Consider the following 24,196-nt stretch of genomic DNA (forward strand, 5'->3'; position numbering starts at 1 on the left):
GTCCTGAGTAATAGGAAACTGATGAGCTGTGCTGTGCTCCTTCTGCCCATGGGACCATCTGCCTACAGCCCAGCAAGGGAGCTGCCAGGGAAGACAGATTGGCTCCTTCTGATCACTCCCTGCTTGAGGCGAGATGCGCGTGGTGGTGATAGTGGTCTGGGCTTGGTTCACAGGAGCCCCTGGGATTTCTCCTCAGGCCAATCTTGATTTGTCTAGCTAAATCCCCGGAGGCAGCCCAAGAAAAGTTCTAATAGTGTGGTTATCAGCACCCATCCCTCCCCTGGCCAGCTGTGTTTTGTCCTAGAATATCAGTTCTGAGAACAAAGTACATACACCAAATACTTCATTTTGTGTAAATGAAGAGTTTATTGAGGAAGACACAAGGTCAAGCTTCCCCCAACCCCCACCCTCCCCAAGAACAGATCCCAACAACAAGAGAATGATAAGCATTCTTAGGGTGACACCCCCCCCCCCCATTTCTCTCCAGAGTCCCAAGCTTCACAACACAGACACATTGAACAGGCTCGGGCAGGACAGACACTCAGGGAATCTCTGACCAGCAAGAGTTCTGGCTGTGTGTGTGCTTCCCTTGCCCTTTGTATGACACCAGCTGACGTGACAAAGACATACTGAGGCAGAGGAGAGGGAACGCAGGGCAATCTCCATTCCATTTCCCTAAGTGGGCCGAGCTTGAAAAAGGCCAAAAGGGAAGCTGCGGTGGAGGCAACAGGTTCTGTCTCTTGGGGAGAGAGTCCTTTTCTGTGGAGCAGAAGCCTCCCTAGGTGCTGGGGGAGCTCAGAAGGCAGCCTCCCCAAGGAGCTGAGTTCAGATTGGCCCAGTGACGTCAGCTGAGAACAGCAGTTGTTCCGGTCACTGCTGGGGAGGCTGAGAGAAGCCTAGTTTCAGGGGCAGAGGAACATATCCTGATACAAAATTGTTTTGTCTGCTTACCCTGGCACACTCCTCCTTTTGGAACTACAATTTGCTTTGAGAAAGAGAATACAGTATTTGTAGTGTGAACTTTTACTGCTTGTATCCAACAAACTCTATGAATGATTTCCCAACCAGGGAACTTGATCAACCTGTTTTTCCCACCCACACACCACCAACCCATCCACCTCCCACACACAACCCTGTGTTACTTCTCTGAGCCCGAAGGGTGGTAGGCGCAGGAAATAATTCCTTTCCCCACCCCAGCAAGTTTTCTCTTGGAGATTCTCAAGGTTTAAGAAACTGCTTTGGGAGACCTACTCCCCCAAGCTTTGCAAATGGTCTAAATCGGGGTCATTTCAGACATGGCAGGACGGGGGCTGGGGGATAGTTTCTGCTCTTGTTTTTGTGTTTTGTTTTTTTAAAATATATTTTTATTGATTTCAGAGAGGAAGGGAGTGGGAGAGATAGAAACATCCATGATGATAGAGAATCATTGATTGGCTGCCTCCTGCACACCCCTCTACTGGGGATCCTGCAGCCGCCACCCTGACCGCAACCCTGACCAGGAATCGAACCATGACCTCTTGGTTCATAGGTCAATGCTCAACCACTGAGCCACGCCAGCTGGGCTTTGCTCTTGTTTCCTCTACGTTTCCTCCACTGGGACTCACTCGTAGGTCCGAGTCCAATATCATGTCTCTGATTTAAGTAGGGGCAGCTGAGAAACAGTCTTGGTCGTGGACTCTGAATACTGAGTGCCAGCCAGGCAACACAAGTGCCCACAGATGAAACGGTGTGAACAATGCTAAACAGGCTGGTGTTTTGGGTTGCCTCTTGCATGCACCCCAACCAGGGTCAGAGAACCTGCAACCAAGGCATTCATTGACAAATCACACCCGGTGTGTTAATAAGCACAGGGATGTCACAGCTCCCTATCTTTTGGGAGATGACAAGAACTGCTTAACCCTCTGAGATGATCTCAATTGCCTGGGAGCCTAAAGAACACGAGTCAAGAGCAAATCAGAGAGCTGCAGGGACCAAGGGGATCTGTGACATCTTTAAGCTTACCCCATCTCTGCACCTACGCTGGGGGCCTCAAGAATTTCGGTTTCAGGAGCCTATGGGAAACATTAGCTACTCCTTCATTCTGGTATCTGGATTTACCTTCAAGTGACTGAAAAGATACTTTGCTGCCACCAGATGCCAATGAATGAAGTGCCAAAACCAGTGTGGAATATGAGAAAAGCCATAAAGAAGCAGGCACAAAGAAGGCAAGAAAAAGGCATTGAGGAGAAAAACACCGAGACACCAATGCAGTGAAAACAACACTGATGGGGCTTTAGGAGACCCAGTCCCCCAGCTCTGCTACTGAACAGCTCAAAGGCCTCAGGCAATAATACCCCCTTTGCCTTTTACTGTTTTCTTTTTTAGAAAAACAGCATTGGCTAAGTTATTAATTAAAGTCTGTTTCAACTCTAAAACTATGACTTTCGGTTCTGAAATGGACCTGAGAATTAAACCAAATACAGGACAGGGGGTGGGGGAAAGGCATTTTGGTTCCTGTTTCCCATCTCTACTCAGATTCCTTATTAGTGTCATTAATGGGTCAGAGCTGGGGAAAGGAATGTAGTAAGTTCTAATTTCTCTCAGCCTTGGTACCGACAGGCCCTATTCCTGCACCTAAAACAGCACTCATGGAAGACCACTATTCCCAACTGCAGAGCAATCAAATGAGAGGATAATACAGGGCAGGGGGAATCACAAAGAAAAGGAGCTTGGAAAGGGAAAAAACGTGAAAATCCAAATGACTGGGGGCAAGGTTGCCATAGATGAGAAAACCCCTCACAGGGTGGGCAAGTAGCTGTGTCCTCCTCCAGGCCTGCGGGAATGACGGCCAGCTGTTTTTACACTTTGTAGCAATGATTACACTGCTCCCTCCATTTCTCTTATGTACAAAAATATAAAACAATAAAGTGCAGCTTACGTTTCAGTGACACTTTTCCTTGCTTTAATATTTTTTGTCTTTTTCTGCTTTTGAAATGAACTCTCAATTACAAAATATCAAACTACGCTAAAAAATGCCAGCCATTGGCCCAGTATGGAGAAGCCCACAAGTAAGGACAGACAGCAGCAACAGGAGGCAAAGGTGGGAAGTGACTGAAGCAGTGGTTACAAAGTTCACAGAAAGCTAACACTATCCGACAGGTTGCGGCCTAATTTAGCACAGGTTAGACTAGTCACTACCTTGGTGGGTGGCCTCAGTGTATTTAGGTTCAGCTTCTACACGGCAAAACAATTTCTTCTAGTTAAGAGTTCTTGGCTTGCACCGATCACAGGGTGGCCGAAGGGCACCAGAGCAGTCTATTAGTTTTTCAAAATGCTGTCGTAGACCTGATAGATGTACTGAGAGACTTCAGGAGCTCTACACTTCAGCGACAGCTGTTGGGAGGAAAAGGAGAAGAAAGATTAGCATGGAGATCGGCATTGACTCGAAAGGCAGCCAAGTAGTCAGGTTAAGAAACTCTTTCTGATACAGTGGGAGAGGAGATCTATCACTGAGTAGTCAGAGAGATCCTGCCTGTTTGAGGTACTGCCCTATGGGTTTCAGAATTTTAATTTAATCAATGTCAGGTTATGCTGTGTTTCCACCTACATTTTATCTGGGTCTATGAGGTTAGGAAATATTCCATACTAAAAACATCCAAGTCTCTGACTATAGAGGCACAGCTGCTCCAATGCTTTGCTAAGCATCATCGAGATTATTCCCAAACTAGGGGCCCGATGCACGAAATTCGTACACTGGGTGTGTGTGTGTGTGTGTGGGGAGTGTCCCTCAGCCTAGCCTGCCCCCTCTCACATACTGGGAAGCCCTCAGGCGTTGACCCCCATCACCCTTCAATCGCAGGATCGGCCCCTTGCCCAGGCCTGACGCCTCTGGCCTAGGCATCCGGCCCGGGCAGCAGGGACCTGCAGTGGCAGCGGGGGGTGCTGCGATCGTGCGGGCTCTGCCCCTGCCCCTGCAGGATGTCTCTGGCTGAGGCGTCCGGCCCGGGCAGCGGGGACCCATAGCTGCAGCGGCCCCGCGATCGTGGGCTTCGCTTTAGGCCCAGGCAAGGGACCCCTAGCTCCTGGGACTGCCAGCTTCGACCGTGCCCAGCTCCCATCGCTGGCTCCACCCCTACTTCCTGCTATCACTGGCCAGGGAGGAAAAGGCACCTGATTCTCCGATCATGGCTGGGGGGCCACCTTTGCCCTGGCCCCCAGCTCTTAGCTCCGCGCTGGGTTTCCGATCACTGTCAGTGGCAGGGGGCTTCTTCCTGCTTTCCCTTTTGCCTCCCTGCATTGTGCCTACATATGCAAATTAACCGCCATCTTGTTGGCAGTTAACTGCCAATCTTAGTTGGCAGTTAATTTGCATATAGCCCTGATTAGCCAATGAAAAGGGTATCATCGTATGCCAATTACCATTTTTCTCTTTTATTAGTATAGATGAAAAGGGAAGGGCTAAAGCCTTAACTTGCTGGTGGTCATTTCAGCTGTCTGCCTCTGTTTCTCAGTCCAACAGGGATGCTTATCTCAGTACAGGAGGATGTACAATCAAGTAAAATAAAAGTATAAGCTAGCCAAGTCCAAGGTACTAATGCTTTCTGTATTATATTGAGGAGAACACACACTGTCATAAAGAGAAAATTAATTATCACAAAAAAGACATTTACTCAGTAACCAGACAGCAATTCATGCCAACAACTTAATCTTATTTTCTGCCTTTTTTAGAAGGCAAATCAGACACTTCTGATACCATTCTACTTCTCTAGCACCACCTCTTCTAGCCTAACAATTACCAAATAAACATGAAAATATTAAAAGATTTCAATGTTGAACACTGAAATTTTCACTTCATTGGTCAGCAAGTCCAAAATTTAAATCCAGACCCAGACTCAATTGTGTTAGATTAGGCAAAATATTAGCACTACAACAGTGGAAGCATGCAAATTGCATTTAGAACCAGAAAATTTCATATTTGCTTTTTGAACTGCTAATACCATTGCTCTTATTATGTCTTTAATGATATGTCATTTTGCCTCTTTTTTTTTTGTTAATCCTCACCCGAGGATATTTTTCTGCTGATTTTTAGAGAGTGGAAGAGAGAGGGAAAGACAGAAACATTGATGTGAGAGAAACACATTGACTGGTTGCCTCTTGCATGCACCCCGAACAGGGCCAGAGAACCTGCAACCAAGGTACATGCCCTTGACCAGAATTGAACCCGGGACCCTTTGGTCTGCAGGCCAATGCTCTATCCACTGAGCCAAACTGGCTAGGGCCATTTTGCCTCTTTATTAATAAGACTAGAGGCCTGATGCACAAAATCTGTGCAAGAGTAGGCCTTCGCAGTCCCGGCCCTTACAACCCCTCGCAGCCCGGAAGGTTGTCTGGAAAGTTGTTGCACTGTTCAGCCGTTCGGTTGATTTGCACAATATGTTTTTATTATTATAGATATTATTGATTTCAGATAGGATGGGAGAGGGGAAGAGAGACAAGGAGAGAGGGGGAAGGAGAGAGCGAGAGAAACATGAATATGAAATAGAAACATCATGCCCTGGCTGGTTTGGCTCAGTAGATAGAGCGTCGGCCTGCAGACTGAAAGGTCCCAGGTTCAATTCCGGTCAAGGGCATGTACCTTGGTTGCGGGCACATCCCCAGTGGGAGGTGTGTAGGAGGCAGCTGATCGATGTTTCTCTCTCATCATGTTTCTAACTCTCTATCCCTCTCCCTTCCTCTCTGTAAAAAATCAATAAAATATATTAAAAAAGAAAAGAAATAGAAACATCAAAAGGCTGCCTCCCATACATATTCCGACTGGGGATCGAATCTGCAACCTAGGTATGTGTCCTGACCAGGAATTGAACCTGCAAACTTTTGGTTTATGGAATGATGCTCCAACCAACTGAGCCACCTGGCCAGGACATTAAAAAAACAAGAACAAAAAACCCTTTGTAATGAAATACAGTAAGGATGGGGGCGGGGGGGGATAATTTATCATTCTCTCAGAAGAGTAAGGCACTATCAGTTCTCACGCACTGGTACTGGGCTCAACCAGACAGATTTTTTTCCTCCTAAATTGGTAGCTGAGATCAGATCAATAGTACAATGGGTGTTTAGGGTGATGAGGGGAAGGAAATGGATCCGAAAGATTTTGAAGTCTGGAACACATTTAGGGGAATGGATTAGTCTCGTGTCAGACTTTAAGGAAAAATTTAGATGGTTTTGTGGGCAGTAGGAACCTAGTCACCAGATGGATAGAAAATAGGAAAGGGGACAAGGAAACATTAACAAACTTAGTATATACAAATACAGGGGAGGCAGAGAGATGGTAGTGGGTATAAACGGGCACACCTTGAGGATAGGGTCTCATGGGACTCTTTCTTACAACTGCATGTGAATCTACAATAATCTCAAAATGAAAAATTTAAAAATATATAGGGTAGGAAATGTCCTTCAACAGGTGAATAGATAAACTGTTGTATATCTATATAGTGGATTACGACTTCGTCTAAAAAAGAACAACCTATCGATACATGCAACAATTTAGGTGGATATCATGGGTATTGTGCTAAGTGAAAAAAAAATAGTCTCAAAATGTTACATGTTATATGAATTTAATGGAGGACTACATATCAGTGGTTTCCAGGGGTTAGGGCAGGCGTGAAAGTCTAAATATAACGAGATAGTAAGAGGGAGTCTTCGTTACGATGGAACAGTTCTGGGTTCTGACTGTAGTGGTAGTTATACAAATCTATACATGTGATAAGATTTCATAGTATTGTACACTACACAACAGACTACTAGAAAGACTCATCTGTGGTCTTGTTAGTATTATTTTATCAATATCATTTCCATTTGAAAATGCACAATGGAAATGTAAGATGTTATCAATGGGGACGCTGGGTGAAAGACACATGGGAACTCTATGTACCATTTAAAAAACTTTTTGCAATTCAAATTATTTCAAATGAAGAAGTTAAACTTAAAAAAATCTTTTTAATTGATTTCAGAAAGGAAGGGAGAGGGAGAGATAGAAACATCAATGATGAGAGAGAATCATCAATAGGCTGCCCGCTGTATGCGCCCCCACTGGGGATTGAGCCTGAAACCTGGGCATGTGCCCTTGACTGGAATCAAACCCCGGACCCTTCAGTCCACAGGCCAATGCTCTATCCAATGAGCCAAACCAGCTAGGGCATTACTGATCATTCTTAACTTTGGTTTCCTGAGAGAACCATCCTTCTTTGACCCAGCTGAGATGAAAAATAAAAGGATGGACAAAAACACATGAACTGGTGGTGGAGAAGGAGGGTGGGAAGAGAGTACACTTTATGAGGAAAGCCCAAGTTTTCCCAGCTCACAAATGCTTGGGCAATAATATGACTTGATAGGACTCAGCAGCTCACACACATGCTCACCAAGGAAGGGAACTAGTGGGAAAAACACCAAGAATTTTCAGTTCTGGATGGTACTATGACCTTGATGCATACTAGTGAAAACAGAGTTGACTATTAAAAATTAAGGAATGCGATCACAGACTTTTATCAGCTAAATGGCTAAAAGGCTCCCTTAATCTACTAATTAGCTTCTTCAGAGTTATTCAATATTGAGTCTTATTCTCTTCTATCGCTTTCCTGTCCCCTCCTTTAAAACAGCCTACAGAAACCTCAAACATAACAAAAGAATAAAATATGTTTCCCATCCCAAGTTGTTTTTACCTTTACTTTGCAAAATGCAGATGACAAACAACATCCTATTGGGAGATCACATTTGAGAATAGCAAACAAATGCCCAGTGTCTAGGGTATAAATCTTTGTTGTTTAACAAAGGAATGTGCTCCTGTCCTAAAAGCACGGTCAGAATTTAAATTTTAATCCATTGTAGCACTGAAGGAAGTTTTCTAAACTAACGTTCCCTTTAGGCTGCCAAAAATGTGTTCCATTTTGCCTTACCTTTCATAAAAGTATTTCAGGATGAATAACGCTAAAAAAAAAAAAGTCTCAGGTGTTCACGACTCCGATATTATTAGGTCGTGAACTCCAAAAGCAGGAAAAAGGCCTCCTTGAAATGAGCTATGTTAACAATCCTCCTGGCGGCTTGTTATGGGGCCACATGCACAGACAGGCTAGGTATGTATTAATTGAGACTGAAAAAGTTGCCCTGTTTTGTAAGCAACTCTATATATTTTAGGGAAAGTGAGGCACTCTTGCTGCAGAGGCACCATGCCTGTGCCGATAGGGCAGCCACTGTAAAGAGGTCTTCCAAAGAGGCAGGGGAGGACTTCTTTATTGACTACTTGTTCTGACATACGGGGTCTGAAGCACCTCTTCCAGGTCTTTCCAGGGTGCTAAGAAAAAATGAAAGGGCTTTTACCTCCCTCCTTGAACCCATCTCACCCATTCCGAGAAGGGCCTTACCGTATAATTGGGGTTTCCAGGCTGGATACGTAGCTCAGCCAAGATCCAAATGCCATTAGTGAGCTTCAGAGATTGGTACAGCATGTCCTGCCCTTCCACATTCCTCTTGGCAATAGTATAAACGTTGTTGTTTTGCAACTTGCTGGAAACAGTGTCTAGAAACACAGATTCAAAATATCAAGCAAATGCTTACTAACTCTCTTCTGACATCCTAATGGCCACATGTGCTGAAATCCCAACAAGTACCATTTCATGCGCACATTTCAGAAAGCCCTTCTCCCATAATAGCAAAGGGTGAGGAAGAGGCTCTTGAAGTGCCTATCACATTCCAGGACAGAAAACAGGACAAGGGTCAACTAAGTATTAGTATAAGAAATACCTGAGGAGATAAGGTAGGCCAAAGAGGTTGGTATTAACTGGTGCTAGACAGGTAAAAATGGTCTGAAGAGGACAAAGACAGAAATGGGTGTATGAGTGTGCCAGGGTGACTCCTGTGTTGGTATTCATGTTTGGAACGCTGGGCGCAGAGTCACAGGAGACGCAGACTGACGATCAAATCCACAACACTACTTCCTAGTCACTACTACTTTACTGTGAGCCCCTCTGGCCTCAACGGCCAGAATCAGAAAACAGCAGAGTTGCAGAAATCCTGCAAGTCACATTTGTTAACAAGGACGTTTACGTTTTGTTTTGTTTTTTAAAGCAGGCAAATGATTCCTAAAGCTTGTAGGGAATACCATGACTTCAAATTAATAATGAAACAACCTATCTCAATAAAAGACTTTGAGAAATACTGAAATTGTACAAAGATGATTATTAAGGCCCCGTAACCTCAGCTGCTGTTGCTCGTTACGGATTGGAGGCCCTTAGTCACCAATCCCGGTAACAACAGGATGGGGCCTTCCTTGTGACCACAGCATCAAAGAGACATGACATTTTAGAATTAAAGGTCATTTCTCTCTTCTTGTTTTCTTACTGCTAATATGGAAGATGTTGCAGCATCAAAGAGAAACTTTAATAGAGATTATGAACACTGCTTCTTGGTTGACAGTTTATTATGTTCATTTCTGATGAGAATTTAATTTACTCATGCCAACTTCAGGAACTAACTTCTTTCCATATAAAAATCTGTCATATTCTATTGTGCTCTCTAGGAAAAGGTTGCCACAACAGACAGTCTTTATGCTCTCCTAGACAGAAAGTTCTCTGAGCACAGGGATCCTGAAGTTTTTCATCACTGTGCTTCCCACAGTACCTGGGACGCAATGGATACCTGCCATCCATACCTGTGAATAGGCCTCTGACTCAGGTGTTGGTGATGCCGATATGTATATAGCATCATAGTTATTAAAAAACCATCTTGCCCTGACATCTTTCTCACACGGTCAAACCAGTGAAAGCTCAGGGGAGGAGGCACTAAAGTCCATTCATTAAACATTTTCACTACACCCAGTTATTACTTAACTTTTCCCCTTTTAATTCCAAAGGTTTTCACTAGCACCAAGCAGAGTAGTTAAGAACTGGCTCTCTTTGAGGAGCTAGAATGTGTATCTTAGGTTAGTTATTAGTTATACGTAATACTGTTGGAGAAGGAGTCCTCAATATGCTTTTTTACTCACCTCTGAGAGACCAGGCAGTTCTGACTGTCACCTTGGTTCTCACATTGAAGGATTCCTGCAGCCTAGACTGGGTTACTAGGCAATGTCACCAGCTGGAGTGTGGCTAATACCTTTTGACAGGGCTGTCTTTAAAACATGGGGGCTTGCTTTAAGTTGTAAAGCCATTCCTAACTTTCAAGGCTCTTGACCATTTCCAAGGAAGTGGAAACACACTCGGTAGAATCCTTTATTGAAGAGCCACCTTGTTGCGTAGGTACAAATATGTTCTAGACAATGTATACAACAAGGCCCAGATTCCTAAAGACATTTCATGATTGACCACCTCTGTAAGAGATGATAGGCTAAGAAGCAGAAGCATACAAATACACACACACTCACCCCTTCTAGAATTAGAAAACATGGCCATCAGCCAGGCAGAGTAAGCAAGTTGAATGGATGTAACTATAATACATTTGGAAGCATTCTGGCCAGGAACCTGGCTCTGCTCCTCCTGAATGGCTGTGGCATTATTTCTATTGAAATACTGAATGGAGGGCGTGTTCAATAACTTAAGACTATGTGTGAGTCAATTTTTATGAATCTTAGATACTAGGTTTGAGCTTGAGGATGTATAGATGGCAGGATAATCAGACTCTACTAAATATACCTATTAAAAATGGCAATGAAAGCCAGTATTGCTGGGGTCCATCCCCAGCAGGTCCAGGGGTCCCCAAAGGTGTGGACGGAGTCGGCGAAGAAGGAATGACACGGAGACAGCGTTCAGTTGATCAGCAGCCTAGCCAGGATCTCCAGCCAAGTTCTGGTCTGGATCTCCAGCAAAGTTCTGCTTAGGATCTCCAGCCAGGTTCTGTGTCCATGTTCCCTCGCTAGGTTCTCCAGCCAGGTTCAGTCACCAGGTTCTAGTCAGGTTCTCTTGCCAATTTCTGTAGTCAGGTTCAGTCCAGGATCTTTTGCCATGTTCTCTCGCTAGGTTCTGTCTCTAGGTTCTGAGGCCAGTTTCTGTCCAGGATCTTTTGCCATGTTCTCTCCAGCGAAGTTCTGTCTCTAGGCTCCGTGTAGGTTCTGTCTTCTGAGTTCTGTCTCTTGCTGTCTTGTTGCATCTGTATTTATACCAGTTGATTCCAATCCTATCAATCTCTATTCCAAAGGTTAGGGCATTTCTTATCTCCATTCCAGGGAGTAAAGATTATGTAGCTTAAGCATGATTGTTCGTAGTTAAAATGATTACCCGCCTGGCACTTAGTTAAGAGGTTTTATTCCCTCCCTAACTTCAGGGGAAAATCCCTACCTGGGGATTCAACCTTTCTCGGAGAGGTGACCTTGGTTAAAACACAGCGCCAAGAAGGTGAGCTAACATATTAAGAACCGTATGCCATATATGCCAGGTCCCTTGAAACAGCAAGGATGGACCGGCTCCGGGCACAGTATGATAAGGCTTCCCAGCCAGACTGGATAGACTTCCTGAGAAGGTATCAGGTATTTTTCACACACCCGAACTCTTGGGAAACAAGATGGAATCTTACAGTTTTGAAACTTTGAAAATAAGAAATAATGTTAAGACACTGAGTTGTGCCCCAAAGAGTAAAAAAAAGATGGTCAAATATAATTATACAGCTGACCCTTGAACAACATAGGCTTGAAATGCCTGGTCCACTTAGAAGTGGGTTTTTCAATTGACCCAAGCAGTTCAAATCCGAGTGCTCACAGGTCAAGTGGTGGTTGGAAATTGTGTATGTGGAGGGCTGACTTAAGTTATCTGCAGACTTTTGACTGCATGGTGGTCAGCGTCCCTAACTCTTGCACTGTTCAAGGTTCAACTGTACTTTCTTCAAGATGTGATTTCTTCTGGTTCATTTGTCTTCCTCAAATTTGGCTCTTTGGGTCTGGGGCCTAAAATCTTAGAAGGAATAGATGTGGTCTCCCTTCCTTCATCTTCTTACTTTAGCTAAGTCACCTCTTCCAGCAGCAGTTAAGAGTAAAAAGACAGTGCTTAGAGAGTGGGAAGAGGGGAACTTGCATTTGGCACCCACCTGTGGTATTCATTAGCAAGTTCAAAACCACTATTATTGCTGAAAATAACATTTTTTACCATTTGAGCAACCAAACTATATTTAAGTACTGGCTGGCAAAACATTTCCATTTATGAGATGTTACAGAGGATGGGGAGAACCACACCAAAATAAAGAAACAGAGCTCACCCTGGCCTAGCTCTCCTGCCAAAAAAATATGTCCCTCATGACAGTGCCTAACTAGTGACAAAATGGGTTTACAGTTGGGAGTACATGTAACACAGTTTATTCTTCTATTATTTATTAACTCAAGGCCTGGTGCACAAGTTCGTGCATGGGAGGGGTCCCTTGGCCTGGCTGATCTAAGCTTATGGGGGGGGGGGGGGATGTGTTTGGCCAGGGGAAGGGACCCTGGGAGGTTGGCCAGCTGGCAGGGGGTAGGGGCGCGGGAGGCCAGCCAGTGTGTGTGTGTGGGGGAGGGGCCATGGGAGGTTGGCTGTGGGAGCGCACTGACCACCAGGGTGTAGCTACTGTGTTGAGCGTCTGCCCCCTGGTGGTCAGTGTGTGTCACAGCGACTGGTTGACAGGTCGTTCCAGTCATAACAGTCACTTAAGGCTTTTTTACATATAGATTATTGTATTATTTTCTATATGAACAATTGTAAAACTACTTTTGCCTTCCCCTGTATATACAACATGCCTCTGAGCTTTTCAGAGCATAATAAACATAAAAAAAAAAAGGTTTGTAGACTGCTTGCCAGAAAGATTCCTTTCTAGATATGGCTAGAGATGCAACTACTTATTTACTTAAGACAATGGTCCCAGACATATACCAACCCTAAATGCGGCTATAATAGTAAGCTACAAAACAGATTCATACAGATCTCTCAACACCAGTAGAGATGACTAGTACTAGAAAGCAGGAAGACCCATAAGTTAGTGCCTTTCTGATCTAGTATTTTCTAGTATTTATATAACTAGTGGCACCACAAGCACCCCTATCACATATGCCTTTCTATTAAGATCTGATTAATTATTAAGGCTTGGGAAGAGAGTTTCTTCTTTAGAAAGAAACGGAGGAGCAAAAGTAAAAGCTCAATGCTAGGTTGGTAAGTCCTTTAAGCTTGTAACTTCCCATAGCCCTCAGACTGTTACTGCCATCTGTCAAATGTCTACTCTGGCACAGAAAGCTATTTAAAGTGTTGGTGCTATTGTGATTAGGGCAGATCAGCTGGAAAGGATGGTATTTTTAGCTCTCAGCTAGACCCAGGGTGTTGAATCAGAAGGCACTAAACCTGGAAACATTCATGTTAATAGAGCTTCAAGAATGGAAGGAAGTGCAAAGGCCAGGGCACTCCAGACCTTGGGGTGGAAGCAGATGGAAAGTGAGAAAGGATTAGCTTCTTGAAAGACTAGCAGTGGTTTAGTGTGGGAAAATGATGGCTCGGGCTCCTGGAGAACACAGAGAGGCTGTTCTCCTTCTACTCCATGTGCTGTGCCACCACAGAGCTGTATAATGCCGGAAAACCCATTCGCTGGCATTTGGAGCACCCAAGGCCAGGAGAAACTGGCATGGAACCATGGCAGAACTCATCAGAATGGAATTGCTCCGAGAAACTGGTCCAGGCTACATCAGAGGACACAGCCCCACTGGGAGAAAGGCCAGACACTTCTTTGGCAAGATCACGAATGTACATCAAGGTACAAGAGTGCTCACGATTCCAATATGGAAGCAGGGAGATCTTTTCTATTATTTTGGCAGGCCAGACTAAGTTATCCAAACTTCCTCCCCTCCCGTTTAAAGCATATTCCTTTCATACTGGATGTCAGAAACCAAATCTTTCCAATTAGTCTGGCCTTTCTCTGTGTCTATAGGCCAATGTTTCCCAGATCGTGTTCAAGGAACTCTTGTGTTCCAAAAAATGTTAACATTCTGTAATTTTAAATGCCAGTCAACAATGATCTAAATAGGTGTTCTCAGTGTAGGACTCCTCAGCTTTTAGTGTGCTAATGTGCAATAGCAACTTCTAAGACAGGAACATCGTGCACTGCATTTTTCAACTTTAATTGACCATAGGACCCGCCTGTGCCCCCCCCCCCCCCGCCCCCTTAAAAGAACAAATGTTTTCAGGAGCATAATATACGAAATGTTGCCACGAGGGTAACTATAACGAAGGGCTTGGTCTTTTCCAAGCTGGGTACAGAGGCTGCTTCTCCTAACAGGATCCATGCTGGCTCTTAGCATTAGCAGCCAGCATGGACCTGACAAGCTTCCTGAAGCACCTGACGTCCTCCTGAAGAACAGCTTGTTGTACTGTGGAAAGCTGCCCAACCTCCTACACTCATCAAATGAGTTTTGTGGTGAACCTCACAGAGAGTGACAGGAAACACTGTCATCTACCTAGAACATGGCACAAAAAGCAGCTCAATTTGAGTATGGTTGTGTGTGTGTGTGCGCGCATGCACATGTATGTACTAGTAACAACAAAAACTCTGGTTTTGTTGCATAAAGACATAACCAGTCATGGTGAGAAACCTAGACCAAGAATATATTAGAAAGAAGGCAAATATATGGTATACCTGAAGAAAATAAAGTAACTAGTTATTACAATAAAAATTATAGAAGACTTATTTCCTCGAACACCTCTCCAAGGGCTCTGGAGAAACCTTGTCAGAAAAGATCTGTCTGAACAGAGCATGAATACATCATAGAGCCCAAAAAACTAAAATTAAAAAGAAAAATTTGGAGCGAGAAGACAGTTTTTTCCTCTCTGTACCTGCCATACTGCCTCTTTCAGTACTATGCTCTAGCTATAAGGGGATGGCAGCATAAGAAAAACACTTATGAGAACCGGCAACATATGGGGAATGAAATGAGGGGTAAATGAAGAAAAAGGAGGTATGGACCAAGCACCAAGGATAACTTTTATTTAAACTTAACCTTGTATTAACATAAAAAAGAGACTGGACAAAGGCAGGACTCTGAAGAGCTTAGTGCTCCTTCCACTCTTGAGGAACACTTCAGTGAATCAAAGCCCTAGGGACTGACAGCTGCTATTGTTTCTCCTCTTGTGTTACCTCTATTATGGTAATATGGTAATAAAAATAACTACAAAAGGGTCTGGGGTTTTTTAATGGCGATTAAAGAGGTTAGTATCATGATAAATGCTGATACAAGGCAAGAAAGAAAAAGGTTACCAACTAGTCTTTAATCACCTATGATGTATTCTTATTTAATAACAAACACAAGATTCTAAATAAGGATATCAGTCACTTTTCCTTCCATAGTGAAGGTAGATAATAAAGGAAAAATAGTCCTTTTAATTCTAGGGAGAGTATACATCCTTAAATGCCATTTCAATTATTCGATGGCTTAAAGGATGTTCAAATAATATGACTAACACATGTTCAACTACTGAACTGCGAAGATGGAACCATCCTAGCTTGTTTCTTAAATCTGTTGGCTTATAGTAATCTAGTATCTACATCAAAACATCCGAGGTTTTTAAAGAGAAGTTTGCAAAGTAATATATCTACCATATAACCACTAGAAACAAGGTAGGTATAAAAAGAAGAGGTAAATAAAGACAAAAAATTAAATGTAGTCATTACTCACCAGCATTTAAATGACATTCCTTAATCTGAAACTGAAGTTCATTTTCATTGGGAATATCCTTCCATGTTGCAAGAAAGACCTGGCGCTCTGCATGGGGAAGGAGAGGGAAAGGAAGGATATTTACAATCTGTCAATATTCTGATTTCTGATGACTTGCACCATTTCTCCTTTGGAGTGCTGGCTCTTGCAATAGCAATACAGCCAGGGGTAGCCTGGGCCTGGAGCCAATTTTTGGCCAATCAGAGATGCTATACTCCAAGTCAATTAATTCCGCATCAGTAGTACTAAGATACATTGGAAGAGCTTACATGTAGGGTTTAGTTTTGGCTCTACTGTTTTTCCTATTTGGTAACTTTGGGTAAGTTTGTAATCTTTCTGATCCTTAATTTCACCATATGTCTGTCTTGCTTACCCAAAGAGGACTGTAAGAACCAAGTCAATTAAGTGCCAATACAATTTAATTTGTACCAATTACTCTGTATGCTGGGGTGACGGGGTTACTCAGAAAAATGGCATTGTAATTTAGAGACCAACAGCCAAACAAGACCGCCGTGACTCAGGCGAATACATAATTAGCAATTATTAGAGCTTTAGAATAGCCTTACCCACCCCATTTTTTCAAACTTCAAAATAACTTGTACTGCCCTAACCAATTTGGCTCAGTGGATAGAGTGTCGGCCTGCAGACTGAAAGGTCCCAGGTTCGATTCCGGTCAAGGGCATGTACCTTGGTTGCGGGCACATCCCCAGTAGGGAGGTGTGCAGGAAGCAGCTGATGATGTTTCTCTCTCATGGATGTTTTTAACTCTCTATTCTTCTCCCTTCCTCTCTGTAAAAAATCAATAAAATATATTTAAAAAAAACAACTTGTACTTTTGGGCTATGCTCCGCCTAACATTCAGAGGAAGGGCAAAGGTATAGTTGCCAGGACAGGAGGACATACTCACCCATTTTGCCATCTTCTACAAAAAGCACATTGAGTGGGATGAGGCAGCTAAAGTAGAAGACATCAATATTGTTTTTCACAGCTACCTGCCAGGAAAGAACAAGGGAAAATTAGAACACAGAAAAGAACATTTATGTGTCTTGAAATATATCACCCTATTTCTTTTCTCCTTTAGATAGAGCAGGACCCCTCAAATCAAGACACACCACCCCATACATTGCAAAGCATATCCTTACTCATTGCACTGTCAGAGTGAGTCTGGGACAGCCTGCAACACCACCTCTCTCTAGGAGGAGCTCCAGGGGGAATGAATTCAAGGCACAAGTTCCATACCCAGAATTCTATTCAATTATTCCTTTGTTTCTATGGTTATTAACCGTAGTTGCTGCTACCACCTATTAATGATATAATTTCTAACACTCATTATTACCATCCCAAAGAAGTTGTCACTCCCTTTTCATTTTACAGATGAGGAACTAAGGTTCAGAAAGATCCAGGGTCACACTGCTAGTACACAGAAGGACCAGGCTCAAATGCAATTTGTATGACCCTAAAACCTGACCCCCACCCCCTCCAAAATAAGTGGTCATACTGCCCCTTATCTTTTTTTAGATGTTGGTTTTAAAGTTGTTTCTTTTATAAAATCTTATTTCCTAAGTATTATGATTGGAAAAGCTTGTGGGTCAAATACTGGTACAACAGATGACTATAAGAAGAAAAGCCTTTGGCCCTGGCCAAGTGGCTTAGTTGATTGGAGCATCGTTCTATATACCAAAAGGTTGCGGGTTCCATTTCTGGTTGGGGCACATATGGTAGGCAACTGATTGGTGTGTTTTTTTTCTTTCCACTCCCTCCCTCCCTCTCCCCTTTCCCTCAAATTAATAAATAAATCCTCAGGTGAGGATTTTAAAAAAAGAAAAAGCCTTTGAGCAAGCAAAGAAATGAGTTTTCTTCTCACAATACAAGCTTCCATGGCCCTTTCAATTCAGAGCATGCTGTTTATATTTTTTAAAAAGTTAGTATTTTTATTCAGGCGCAACACTGGTTGGCATATACATTCAGAAACAGGCAGCTTCCAGTGAGGCAGATTTTAAGAACCATACACTGTAAGAAGGGAGAAGAGGAGGAGAATTGCTTTAAATCACCACTTCCCACTGGTTTCTGTCATTAGTGACTTTCCTAGTTATGCTCTTGGCACTGCAGGAAAACATTTCTCTGGGCAAGTTCTATAATCAGTAACCATGCCCATTTCTCTTTAATTTTGCTCTAAGAAAACAAAGAGTGGGGGGAGTGCCTATCTAACACCACTATATCCCCACTCCCAGCACTTCTTTGTGGGGACAAATGCCCACACTTCAACAGCATATCTACTCTTCATCAAACTTTGGCTATGAGCTCCAAATACCCTCTTTCCAAAGACTTACTATCTTCCCAACCTTAAATAGTACCTTTATTTCCTCCTCCATAGTTTGGTTATGTCTACTTGACAGTCTTTCTGTTCTCTCTCCCAGAAGAATTCATCAATTACTTTTCTTGTAACTTGTGTGTGTCTTTTTTCCAAGAAAAATGATTTTAAATATGATAATGCTATATGCAATAAACACCAATTATTCAAGAAAAATGATCTTACATACATATAATATTATAAGCAATAAACATTAATATTTCAAGAATAAAAGGATTTTAAGTATAATATTACCAAAACTGTACTAACAGCATATCACAAAAGTTGTAGGAAATACTAAAAATCTGCAAATAACAGGAGTAATTGTGTTTTTAACCTTTCAATTACCAACCTCCTAGGAGTGATCTATATCACATAATCTGATGCCCAAAATGCTGGAACAGCAGGATTCTCAAAAAGTTAGAGAATGGTGAATATAAGTGGAGAAACTAACCTTAGGAAAAGAGGGACTTTTGACATTTTAGAGGTGCTAGAGTACCACTTCAAAAGATTTATACCAGCGTGGGCCTCTGGGAAAGAGGCATTGTCTAATTAATATTTAGTTAGTATTGAGAGAAGGAGAACTCATTTCAAATAAGGGCACCAAGAGGATAGGGGAGTGCCAGCTCTATAAAGGACATTTAGAGGTGAAAACTGGGGTGGTGTAATGTGGTTACATGAAGGTCTTATGTGAAATGCAAAGTGATTATCTACTATTATCTTTGAATATAAAGCAGCCATATTTCACAATGTGCCATTCATTCATTTATTAATGTTTACTATGTCCTAACCATTTGATATATAAAGAATACAGAAAAGATAATCCTTGTCCTCCAAGGAATAATATTGGTGATACTTAACCAAAAACTTAAATATCTTGTTGTGAGGGAATCCATATTCCAATTGGAGCTCTTTAGCAATGAAACGGACATGAAAAGCTCCTCTAGGTTAGGTTAGCAGTGCTAAACCATTATGCTTGCGGACGCTTTTAATACATAGACATAGGCCATGGACCCTTTTCTGAAAAATGTGTGTGCAACATTTGACATACAATTTCAGGGTTCCTGGACTTCTGTTCTACATAATTCTGAGAAGCTGGGAAAAGCAGAAACAATGGACACAGTGGTTCAGAACATGAACTTGGGAACCAGATCAGACGTGATTTCAAATTCTGACTCTTGTTACTGGTTGTGTGATTTTGGGCTAGTAGTACCCACTCAGTTTCCTGTCTGTAGAATGGAGATAACAACAGTACTGAATGCAAGGGTTATTATAAGATAATGAGTTAATATTTGCAAAGCACTTAGAATGGTGCCTTAAAATAAGTATTATAACAAGTGTTTGTTAAGGAAAAATTCCCGGTCTTCCGTTTTACCGTTTTTACTCGGAATTTTTCATAATTAAGGACGATCATATTAGACTTACTGGAAATCTTACACATGCTCAAATGTAGCACTACTATTATGCTAAGAGATCGGAAAAGATAAAAAGGCTTATTAGCAAACCGTTAGCTTAATGCCTCTTCTTGCTACTGTGCCCTTGGTAAAATATCATCTTTTGACAAGATCAACTGCACACAGATCCCTCTTTGGGAGGAAGTGTTTCAGCTCTTTTCCATGAGTTTTTCAAAATCTGCACTTTGCAGCTCTCAAACTTTTACTCTTGGCTAGAGATGCATTTCAAACTCACAGCTCTGTGCCTCTTTACCTGTTGTTCTTTCTACTTAATAAAGTCTTCTGAAGTTTTAGCTGTCTGGAAAATATGTAATCTTTTTTTTAAAAATTTTTATTTATTGATTTAAGAAAGAGAGAGAGAGAGAGAGAGAGAGATTTGTTGTATCACTTACTTATGCATTCATTGGTTGATTATTGTATATGCCCTGACCAGGGATTGAACCCATAACCTGGGACTGTGGTCGGCAAACTGCGGCTCGCGAGCCACATGCGGCTCTTTGGCCCCTTGAGTGCGGCTCTTCCACAAAATACCACGTGCAGGCGCGCACGTACAGTGCGATTGAAACTTTGTGGCCCATGCGCAGAAGTCGGTATTTTGTGGAAGAGCTGGTATTTTGTGGAAGAGCCACAGTCAAGGGGCCAAAGAGCCACAGTTTGCCGACCACTGATCTGGGATGATGCTTTGATTTTTTATTTTATTATTTTTTTCTTTTTTTAAATATATTTTATTGATTTTTTACAGAGAGGAAGGGAGAGAGATAGAGAGTTAGAAACATCGATGAGAGAGAAACATCGACCAGCTGCCTCCTGCACATCTCCCACTGGGGATGTGCCCGCAACCCAGGTACACGCCCTTGACCGGAATCGAACCTGGGACCCTTCAGTCCGCAGGCTGATGCTCTATCCACTGAGCCAAACCGGTTTTGGCTGGGATGATGCTTTTAAACAACTGAGCTACCTGGCCAGGGCTCTATGTAATCTTAAGATTCAGTTCAAGCTTGAGATTCTCAGGATAGCTCTTCCCCTTCCCCGTGTAACTCCAGTGCATGCACTTCCACTGCAGCATACAGTTGGTTTAGTACTAACCTTACACCTGCCTCACCCTGACCACAATGAGCTCCTCGAGTGCAGGGGCTCTCATTTTTCACTGGCACACTAGTGGCTCAATGAATATCTGTCGCCTGAAATTAAGGTGAAGATGTTGAGCAAATGGAATTAAATACTCATTTCTCATCCTTTTTTTCTACCTCTACATCATTTATGTGCGTAACATAATCCCAACATCTCTCGCATTACGTAAATTGATTCTGAATGAAGCAGGGATGGGGTGATATGTGGGCTCTTTTAGTTTCAAACCACTCAGCTAAAATAACATGTATATGCTTAGGAAGAATAACATATGTATTCACGAAGAATACTAGATTCTCCAAGGATATGCCAATCACTCCTCAGGAGTTAAGGCATAAAAGAATAAAGGGAACACAGTATGAAGCCAGTTTGATTCCAATCCAGATGGCAGTTACTTTTAAAGAGAACTAAGTCAACCTTAAAGAGTATGATATTGATTGCTTTGGAAGTAGGAGGGAGATCCTTTTTTTTTTTTTTTTTTTAAATTAACTATCCTAACAGGTATAACCCAGACAAGTTGGGGAACTATTTTCCAAGAGCTTTAATACATCAATACCTACTTTGTCTATTAGATATCAATTATCACGTATATATCCAACTGCCTACTTGGTATGTTTACTTAGATAGTATTTCAAATGAACATGTCCAAAATAAATTCCTGCTCTCTCCTCCTTGTCCTTAAAATAACCTGCTGTCCTTCCAAACTCAGGAAATGGAATACTGCAAAGCCTTTTAATGGTCTCCCAGCTTGTGTACTTGCCTTCCCCACTCCGTACACCTACCTTCCTCAGTCTATTCTTGACACAGCAGCCAGAGTAAACTTAAAATGTAGGTCAGCTCACAAATACTTCTCTGCTCAAACCTCCAATCTCACTCAGAATAAAAATTATAAGTTACAATTGCTTATAACCTAATGCCTATTACCTCTGGTTGTATGTGCTACAACTCTTCTCATGCTCGCTCCATGTCAGCCACAGGAGCCTGTTGTTGAGCTCCTTGCACATGCCAGGCACACTCCTCTCTCATGGCTTTGTGCATTTGTTGTTCCTTTGTCTGGCATTCTCTTCCTTCAGTAATATGCACGGCTCATTCCTAGCCTCCTTTAGGTTTTTACTTTTATCAAATACTAGAGGCCTGGTGCATGAATTTGTGCACCAGTGGGGTCCTTTGGCCTGGCCTGTGGGATTGGGCCGAAACCGGCTCTCCGACATCCCCCGAGGGGTCCCAGATTGTGAGAGGGCACAGGCCAGGCTGAGGGACCCCACCGGTGCATGATCGGGGCCAGGGAGGGACGTAGGAAGTTGGCCAGCCAGGGAGGGACTGTGGGAGGGCTCCACCCCAGCAGCAAGCTAGCCTACTGGTTGGATCATCTGCCCCCGCTGGTGGTCAGTGCACATCATAGCGAGTGGTTGAGCAGCCTTAGCATATCATTAGCATATTACACTTTGGTTGAATGGCCGACTGGATGACCAGACACTTAACAGATTAGGCTTTTATTATACTAGTATAGGATTATCTTTTCAGGAAGCTCTTGCACGACCAACATACTTATAAAATTACACCACTCAATCTCCAATTCTAGGACTCCCCACTTCAATTTGCTTTATTTTTCTCCATTGCTCTCATCTGACATACTATTTTACTAATTTGTTGGTTTACTGCCTGTCCCCATGCCTCGTGTCCCAACTCCAGTAGAATATGAGTTCCATAAGGAAGAGATTTCTGCCTCTTGTTCACTCTGTATTCTCAGTTTCTAGAACAGGAACTGGCACTCATATTGAATAGAAGTACACAATATAAATAATGATTGTAAAATATACTATTCAAAGTTCTGAACAAACATTTAGGTTTAGTCAAGATATAAACTTGTTCTAAAGTTTCCAAAAGAACAGCACTTCTCAAGTTTTTTCTAGTCTCTATCCCTTAACAGAAGAGGGAAGCATGGACATACATACTGGGGTGGAGGTAGGAAGAAGGGTCAGGATTAGAAGTATACTACTAAGTAGCCCATCATAAAAACAAAATTTCTTTGCAGTTGCATGCTATTCCATAATGCATCTATATATGTTAATATAAAAATGTATTTCTCCTTTACTTTTTAGTAAAACTGATGCTCCAGAAAAATCTGTCACGTGTATTCTTCAGTTTCAAGTACCTTCTTAGCAGTGCATTTTAAAAAACTATGGGTCATACCCCAGCTTGGGCTGGAGCATCCTCCCATACACCAAAAAGCTTCAGGTTCGATCCCAAGTTGGGGCATATACGTAGGTTGTAGGTTTGATCCCCGGTCAGGGTGCATATGGGAGGCAACCAATTGATGTTTCTCTCTCTCTTTCTCCCTGTTCCCTTCTCTCTAAAAGCAATTAAGCATTGATCTATGAACCAGGAGGTCATGGTTTGATTCCTGGTCAGGGCACATGCCGGGGTTGTAGGCTTGATCCCGTGTGGGGCATTGCAGGAGGCAGCTGATGAATGATTCTCTCTCTTCATTGATGTTCTATCTCCCAATGCCTCTCCCTTCCTCTTTGAAATTAGTAAGAAATACTTTAAAAAATAAAAGCAATAAACACATCCTTGGGTGAGGATTAAAAATCAATAACAACTGTGGGTCACAACCAAATGGTGGTTCTTTTTTTTTTTTTTTAAATATATTTTATTGATTTTTTACAGAGAGGAAGGGAGAGAGATAGAGAGTCAGAAACATCAATGAGAGAGAAACATCGATCAGCTGCCTCCTGCACATCTCCCACTGGGGATGTGCCTGCAACCCAGGTACATGCCCTTGACCGGAATCGAACCTGGGACCTTTCAGTCCGCAGGCCGACGCTCTATCCACTAAGCCAAACCGGTTTCGGCTCCAAATGGTGGTTCTTAAAAATATTTTAGTGGTCTGGAACTGGCATCAAAAAGAGAATAGAAAGCCAGGACCGGTTTGGCTCAGTGGATAGAGCATCGGCCTGCGGACTCAAGGGTCCCGGGTTCGGTTCCGGTCACGGGCATGTGCCTTGGTTGCGGACACATCCCCAGTGGGGGGCGTGCAGGAGGCAGCTGATTGATGTTTCTCTCTCATCGATGTTTCTGGCTCTCTATCACTCTCCTTTCCTCTCTGCAAAAAAATCAATGACATATATTAAAAAAAAAAAAAAGAGAGAGAATAGAAAATATCATAGTGTATTTCATGAAGAGTAAGTAATGTTTCCTGAAAGTGTTTCAGTTTTATGTATGTATTGTGTGTGTATATATATTATGTAAAATATATTTTTACTGTTAAGTTGTATTCAGTAAGTATAAAACCCATTAATACTCATACACCAAATTAAAAGCAAGTAGTGAAGAAATGGGTTCAATGAGCTAAGGGACAGAATGCACACCTGAGCTTCTACTTTGAGGATGCCTACAGCAGATCACACAGATGGTACCAAGGAGCAGATTACCTAATACTCTGTTCCTAGTTGGTCACGTGCAACATGTGGCCATAACAATATTAACTTGCCTCACATGGACATCAATAGGAAGAGCAAAGAGAAATGATTCTGAGGCACTCGGAAAACACAAAAGGAAGCTATAAATGCTTAAGAATAATAA

The 24,196-nt window shown here is 42.6% G+C and overlaps 1 protein-coding gene across 6 annotated transcripts in view; it reads right to left on the reverse strand.

Moving 5' to 3' along the window:
* Window positions 1-1,330: 1,330 nt before the first annotated feature.
* The window catches only part of AP2B1 (adaptor related protein complex 2 subunit beta 1), a 102,820-nt gene continuing 79,954 nt past the window's right edge, over window positions 1,331-24,196 (reverse strand). For 4 of the 6 annotated variants that reach the window (XM_059670509.1, XM_059670508.1, XM_059670506.1 and 1 more), the window contains 4 exons: window positions 16,587-16,671; window positions 15,641-15,727; window positions 8,397-8,551; window positions 1,331-3,372 (listed from right to left, as the gene is read on the reverse strand). In XM_059670509.1, coding sequence (XP_059526492.1) covers window positions 3,298-3,372; window positions 8,397-8,551; window positions 15,641-15,727; window positions 16,587-16,671 — 402 coding nt within the window. In that variant the 3' untranslated portion in view covers window positions 1,331-3,297. Of the gene's footprint in view, window positions 3,373-8,396; window positions 8,552-15,640; window positions 15,728-16,586; window positions 16,672-18,090; window positions 18,136-24,196 lie in introns of those variants that run through there. The other 2 variants (XM_059670511.1, XM_059670510.1) reach the window with 2 other exon arrangements.

Source organism: Myotis daubentonii, chromosome 16, assembly GCF_963259705.1.
Source record: "Myotis daubentonii chromosome 16, mMyoDau2.1, whole genome shotgun sequence".
Classification (NCBI taxonomy): domain Eukaryota; kingdom Metazoa; phylum Chordata; class Mammalia; order Chiroptera; family Vespertilionidae; genus Myotis; species Myotis daubentonii.